The following is a 7,504-nucleotide window of genomic DNA, read 5'->3' as shown; positions in this document are numbered from 1 at the left end:
CAATAAATGGTAGTTGTGAGTAACACAAAAAGGAAAACAAAGGAAGGGACAGAGTACAGAGAGCAAAGTAAACAAACACACACTAATCATTTAACCAAAACCCTCCAAAAAAAACTCAACTATGCACCCTAGGCTTATCTCCTAAGCTACACCCTCTTTTTCCATTTTTTAAATAATTCTTTTTTCTCCTCAAAGTCTTGTCAACAACCCCCAACACGGAGCCATTACCGGTTTCTTTCTTTCTTTCTTTCTTTTCTTTTCTTTTCTTCTCTTCTCTTCTCTTCTCCTCACTCACCCTCCGTACAAAACATCATGTGAGGGTTTCGCTGGTTTCTATCCTCTCCTCGCTGTCCATACCCCAAACTTGCAAGTGCAACCATCTTTGTCACAGTTTCTTCACTTCACACCACCTTAAACTTTTTCCTACCTCCTTGGACCCCAACAAAGAAAACATCACACAACTGCTGATCATACCTATGTGTGGCCCTCAGACCTTACAACCATTCATTACCAATCCCTTTGCTATTTTAGGGTTGTGCAGCCCTTAGGGTTTTCTTCTTCCTCACACCCAAAATTCACCACCACACTTTCACAGATTAATGGAGGAATACACTAATAACAATCACTTGAGTGAAAACACTGCTCCAACTCCAAGTCCAAGGCCTAATTTCTTGTACTCTTCTCCCCCCACTGGTGGAAACCATAGCCATAGCCATAGCCATCATCAGCATCATCACCACCAGCATCATCAGTTTCCAATCAACACCTTCCATCTTCAATCGGGTGGATCAGATCATTGCTTTCAGTCTGATCAAGTGCCACCACACCCCTCTGTGAAAACCGAAGCCAGCACTTCTCAGCTTCACGCTCCTATTTTCCACTACCCTTTAATGAGAGGTACCCTTCACAACAACAACACCACTATGCATCACCAACAAGGACCCAGTCCTACAACCTCCACCACCGAAGTTGAAGCCATAAAAGCTAAAATCATTGCTCACCCTCAGTACTCCAATCTCCTCGAAGCTTATATGGATTGCCAAAAGGTCACTTATTCATTAATCAATTATCATTCATTTACCACATTAATTACACACTAATCACTGTGCCCCCATTTTAATCCCTTTTACACATCAATAATCATCTATCTTTTTCCCTATTTTCAGATAGGAGCTTCACCGGAAGTGGTGGCGCGTATGGTTGCGGCAAAGCAAGAGTTTGAGGCACGGCAAAGATCCTCAGGTGTTTCGAGGGATACCTCTAAAGACCCTGAACTTGATCAATTCATGGTGTGTAAAGGTTTTAAATTGCTGCTACAGTATCGTTCTTTTTTTTTTAATTTTTTCTTGATATTGTGAAAAAATTATTGATTAATTTTGACTGATGCGACCATAATTATGGTGGGATATGATTGTGAACACTGTATACTATTTTTTAATGCCTTGAATGTGTGGTTTTAATTTATTTTATTCCGTTACTATTTTTGGGGTTTACCCTTATGAGAGTTGGTACTTAATTGGAATGGTTGTTGGTGATGATGATTTAACTATAACTGCAGGAAGCATACTATGACATGCTTGTGAAGTATAGAGAGGAATTAACAAGGCCTATTCAAGAGGCCATGGATTTCATGCGAAGGATAGAAACTCAGCTAAATATGCTATGCAATGGACCCGTCAGGATCTTCTCTGGTACTTTTTCATTCTCTTTATGGAGCACAACAAGAGGGAGGATCCTATTCCTCCTAATTCTCTCTCTCTTTTTCTTTTTTTTTTTTTTTTGATTCTTCTCCATCACCCCTTTCTCCTCATGAACCATAAACGTTAATTATCCATAAAACTAATTAATTATCTAATTATGGATTACGCAAACTTTCAACTGTGTATGAGTGTTATGTGCTGCTGGGGCTCAAAATTTTGGACCAGGTTCTGCAGTTCTTGGAAGTCGTAAACTCGAGTGTGTTCTGTAGTGAGCCAGGAAAGTTTGACCAAAAAAATTTACCTACTTACACATCGTAGGAGAAAAGGGTCCCAGACAGTGGAGATGATATTTCATCAAGCACAGAACCCTAACCTAATCAGTACCCTATATTATATATATAATATTGATGAATGCAAATATTATAATAAAAGAGGAAATAAGCAACATCTTTTTGTTTGCTTTCTTTTCAGAGATTTGACAAGTTTTATTTTATTTTATATATATTTTTATATATTCTGTTACAGTGTTGTCCATTCTTCACGACTCCAGATGAACTTTATGGTTTTGTTTATTAGAGTTAATTTTCTATTTCTTCTTTTCATTTGAGACCCAAATTCACACGTTCGCGTCTACTCGCTCCTATTTCCCAAGTTTCTGAGTTCTGACAAATTGATTCTTCTAGGGTTTCCTAGTTAATTCATTTTTTATGGTCTGTTATGTCTTCTAAAACCTATTTTGGAGTATGCATTTCGTGGATTCGTGGGGTTTTTGTAGGATGACATTCTCACACTGTCAACACACACTCTCATCATTGTGCTGCTCAGATTTTGGTCTTGTTACAGAAAATTCCGTTTTAATCTCGTCTTTTATTCTTCCTTTTTTTCTCCTTTTGGTGTTTCAGTCCAATTAATAACTCAGAAAGACAACATTGGATGCTGATCCATTCCAATCTCCCACATTACAGTACGAATGAAATATAAATTTTTTTCAGATGTTTAGCAAATATATATAATCCAAATAATGTACAATAATACGAAACGTCGAAGTTTCTGGAAGTACCTTGACTGGTATTTAAATACATATATATAGTTTTCACAGTTGCTTTTTTGTTTCTGTTGCTGATAGTTTCCTATATATTTATCAGTTACCGATATATGCTTCTGCATAATTTTTTTTTTTCCATGTTTTGTGATACGTAAAATATTCGACACTGATAAAGAAAGACATCCTGTGCTGATGTTAGTTGTTATTTTGCTTGAAATTTCATCATCAAATCATGTCTTTCTGATGTGAATCACAAGCTGCATGTTAATTTCATGGTGGTGACCTAACATCTGATATGTACAATATGGTGAGGGTTTTTGCAGCCAACCATATGATGTTTCTTTTAGATGAGAAAAGGTTATATATATACTATTGATACTGAGTAGTATAAGGGTTTCATGAACAACCTTAGAGCGAATCTCAAATGCAGAAAATCGATGTTGCTAAAGTATTATGTGTGTTGTATTCAATGAACTGGTCTTATACACAGACACGAACAAAATTTCCATTTTTCATTAGTATTTCAGTTCAGGTAACTGTCACATACCAAATCAAAGAGAAATAGGACAAACTGAATGCAGAAGTACTGATATCTATAACAATATATAAAGGGGATTCCCCTTTTTGTGTCCACTTTTTAAAATACCAATTTTACCCTTTAAATATAACAATTTTTTAAATTTTTTAAAATTGACCGTTACTTTTACAAAAATTTTATAAAATCAGATGTCTCTACTTCTTCTTTATTTATTAATGGTTATTCTTTTATCTGTTCTGATATATTTCACTTTATTTTTAATAAATATAATTCTAATATATATATATATATATTAACTTAATAACATTATCATATTATCACCTACTAATATAATATCACGTATATTTAAAAAATATATACACACAGGCGCGATAGCGCCTGTGTTACGCTAGTTTTAATTATATTTTTAAGATATTAAGTATATTTTTCTATTTAATATTTATTTAAAAAAAAATTAATCAGCAAAAATCCAAAACTATTCCTTTCTGTTTTCAGACCCTATTTAAGTTGCTGAATTCCTCGTTAAATATGTTCAAAAGCGTTTTACGATTATGGTATCTGATGATTATGATGTGATGAGTCAGTCTGAAGTGAATTACTAGTTCCAAGGAAACTCTAGGGAAAGGAAACAGTTTTATTTTATTTTTTGTATGCATTTTGTAATTATTTTGATGAGCAATGATTTATAGCCTTAAAATTGTGAGTTCGAAGATTACGAGGACTAAGATTTTGCATGGTATTAAAATTGTTGAGCAGAAGAAAAATGTGAAGGGGTTGGTTCATCAGATGAGGATCAAGAGAACAGTGGAGGAGAAACAGAACTTCCAGAGATTGATCCTCGAGCAGAAGATCGTGAACTTAAAAACCACTTACTGAGGAAATACAGTGGTTACTTGAGTAGCCTAAAACAAGAACTTTCCAAGAAGAAAAAGAAAGGGAAACTCCCCAAAGATGCAAGGCAAAAGCTACTTAACTGGTGGGAATTACATTACAAATGGCCATATCCTTCGGTATGTTACACTTTTCCTCAAAAATGCTTACTAACACAAACCAACAAAATTAGGGTAAATACTGCTTGAACATAACTATTAATATATTTTATTCTTAGTATGATAAAAGAAACCTATTTTTAGTGTCAAAGTTTTAATTAATGATTGCTAAAAAAATTAACTTCAATACATTAATGTTGATTTTCTTCTTAAGAAACAAATGTGACAATTATAATCAAGATAAACAAATGCTCACTTGTACCGACTATTAACTATTAATTGATTTCAAACATAATTAAATGTGATACAAGAAGCTATAGGTTTTCTTTTTCTTATTCTGTAAAAACGAAATATTGTATTATATTGAACCGACCATTTACTAAAATATAAAAATTTTGGTATTCAAAAATTTATATACAGTTCTCTGTTAACATCTCCAATAGTCGTTATAAAATACACACTAATGTATAAGATATGTTGGCATAATATTTTTTAAACAATTAAAACAGGGTGTAATTGTACCAAATTTAAAAAAATAAAATAAATTGATGTACTCAAAATCATTTGCTGACTTAAGACTAAACATGATTATAGCTCCCAATTAATCTTTCGGTAATACATAACCGAGACTTAATATAGTTAATAAAACTCCATTACCTAATTAATCTCTATATATATGATACGAAACCTAGATATTTCAATGTGTAAAAGAAAGTTAACAAAATCTGATATTGACAGAGATAATTATAAATCCATATCCTGTAATTACTTCTTTACAGTTTTGAATAAATTTGAAGAACTAATAATAGGTAAAACATAGCATGTTCTTGTTTTATGTTTTATTGTACATTGATTTTGTAAAATGATGTTTTTTTGTTGGTGACAATATGAATTACTACAGGAATCAGAGAAGGTGGCATTGGCTGAATCAACTGGTTTGGACCAAAAGCAAATAAATAATTGGTTCATAAACCAAAGAAAGAGGCACTGGAAACCCTCTGAAGACATGCAATTTATGGTGATGGATGGTCTGCATCCTCAAAGTGCAACTCTCTACATGGATGGTCATTACATGGCAGATGGTCACTACCGTCTAGGGCCATGACATCACATCACATCACACATGGCCATGCTATAAATATATATATTATTTTATATTTTTAATTATTATTATTATTATTTAAATGCAAGGTATGAGTTTCTGATTAACAAAGAGACTGTGACCAAACTGGGTAGCAGTCAGCACTGTAGCTACTAGTTTCAGTGTCAAGCATACCATGAACATTAATGGTTTCTGCTTGTGATTGTGCAGTGTGAGAGTACTTTCAGTAGTTTATCATACTCATGTTCTACTTTCTATTAAACAATTATCAGACCTTTCCTTATTATTCTATATATATATTGGCAGAGATAATTCATGAGATGTGTTACGTTTTTATTTTAATTTCTTTCATTCTTGACCTAATTCACTGTGTGTATGGCTTTTGTGGTGTCATTAGTGCACACAGAAAAGGAAATTTGCTTTCAATAAATTTTCTCACAAGTATTTATTGGAAAAAATGTATGTAAATTAAATTAATTTGTTCATAAATAATTTTTTAAAGTTAATAATACGTATCATAAAACACTTTATGAACACATGTACAAAATTTGTATTAAAGTACTAGTTATAAAGCTTTTAATTTTAGTGTACCTGACAAAAACATATGAAACTTGTGATGGTTTACTTTTAAAGTTGAAATGTTAGGTCTCATGTGGTTCTTCTCAGGTTTCGTACACTTTTATTATTATTATTATTATTATTATTATTATTATTATTATTATTATCAGCAGGTAAATTTATATATAATATTTATACGGGTATAATTCAAAAAAGACATACATAAGTTAGATCTTATACTATGCTTAATACTCTGTAATGTCGTCAAACTGATGATGTCGTCTCGCGAACCTTATTAGAAAGTAATTGCAAATCAATGTTCTAGTTTAAAATACAAAATTACATATTTTTAATTTAATTAGACATTATAGACATTATAGACATATTATAGTTTGTGTTTTGAATTTCATTTTCATTTTTATGAAGAATGTCAATGTTATAATATCAAATGTGTTGAAATAATATTACCAGGGACAATAACCGCATGTGAGATATTATTTACTTTGAAACTCGGAATCTTTTCACAAGTTTATTTTTAAAATTATTTTAAATTAAAACATAAAGATAAATTTAATTTGTTTATATCCTAAATAATATAAAACTATTAGACATAGTATATCATCTTCGTTATTGTCTGTCTTTAATATATTAAGGTTTCAACTAATAAAATATAAATTTTAGAAGCATTTTTCATCTAAACTGGAAAAGAAAGTGATTGTGTTGTATAAGTCATTATAAAGCTTTTTTTCCCTTTTATTCTAGGGGAGGGATTATGGTAAAAAAACTTTACTAAGTTTGCTTCGGATAAGGGAATATGCAATAAGAAAATCAGATAATTTAATGATGCAATTATTGTTCACCGTGAGACTTGTGATGGGTCTATGTTAGGTGCAATATTCATCTTTTGTAGTGCTTTCCGTTCTAAATGTTTGGGTTAAATATGATTTTGGTGAAATTTGAAATTAGTCTCTCCTTACATTTTTTGATCAATTTAGTACTTCATTTTTAAAAATGCATGATTTTAGTCATTTTAATCAAATTTTGGTAAGTTTATCTGACGTTTGAAGTGTATTTCATGATAGTATTTGAATTGTTTACACCTTAACACATTTTTACTTCAATGTTAACTCAAATATTATCATAAAATGCATTTAAAATGTCAAATAAACTTAACAAAATTTGATAAGAAAGACTAAATCCACGCATTTCTAAAAATGAAAGACTAAATTTGAATAAAATTTCAAAGAAAAACTTAAGGAAAAAAAACATATTTAACACTACATTCTTTTGTATAGACAAATGTTAATAGTTAAATTTTTTATTTAATAGATTGAACTCACAATTTTTCTCACCTTCTTTTTAAATTACCAAAATAATATTATTTTTATATGGTAATTTTCCGTCCACTCTATTAGTCATTGTATCCCAAATCAGTATTGAATTTGTGATGTCATTTTGATACGTCGTCTTGAATGAGATTATTATGACAAATATAATATTATATTATTACTGTTCTCATAAAATCATTAACCAATTCTGGTTAACATAATTTTCATTATTGAATGCTAATCA

General features: G+C 31.1%; 1 protein-coding gene across 1 annotated transcript; it reads left to right on the top strand.

Annotated features, from left to right (window-relative positions):
• Positions 1 to 207: 207 nt before the first annotated feature.
• Positions 208 to 5,695, top strand: LOC114195626 (homeobox protein knotted-1-like 2). Its single transcript, XM_028086154.1, has 5 exons — positions 208 to 1,046; positions 1,167 to 1,289; positions 1,559 to 1,691; positions 4,040 to 4,293; positions 5,174 to 5,695. Exons 1-5 carry the CDS (start codon positions 600 to 602, stop codon positions 5,375 to 5,377), a joined length of 1,161 nt encoding a protein of 386 aa, XP_027941955.1. The 5' UTR covers positions 208 to 599; the 3' UTR covers positions 5,378 to 5,695.
• Positions 5,696 to 7,504: the final 1,809 nt, after the last annotated feature.

The sequence above is a fragment of the Vigna unguiculata genome, chromosome 8, assembly GCF_004118075.2.
Source record: "Vigna unguiculata cultivar IT97K-499-35 chromosome 8, ASM411807v1, whole genome shotgun sequence".
NCBI classification, from domain to species: domain Eukaryota; kingdom Viridiplantae; phylum Streptophyta; class Magnoliopsida; order Fabales; family Fabaceae; genus Vigna; species Vigna unguiculata.
Note: the sequence above shows the minus strand (reverse complement) of the source record. Positions and strands in the feature narration are given on the sequence as shown.

Coding starts and splice junctions, on each gene's coding strand:
- LOC114195626 (XM_028086154.1), top strand. CDS start 600: ATGGAGGAATACACTAATAACAATCACTTGAGTGAAAACACTGCTCCA. Junction 1,047..1,166: donor CTTATATGGATTGCCAAAAG/GTCACTTATTCA, acceptor CCCTATTTTCAG/ATAGGAGCTTCACCGGAAGT. Junction 1,692..4,039: donor ACCCGTCAGGATCTTCTCTG/GTACTTTTTCAT, acceptor ATTGTTGAGCAG/AAGAAAAATGTGAAGGGGTT.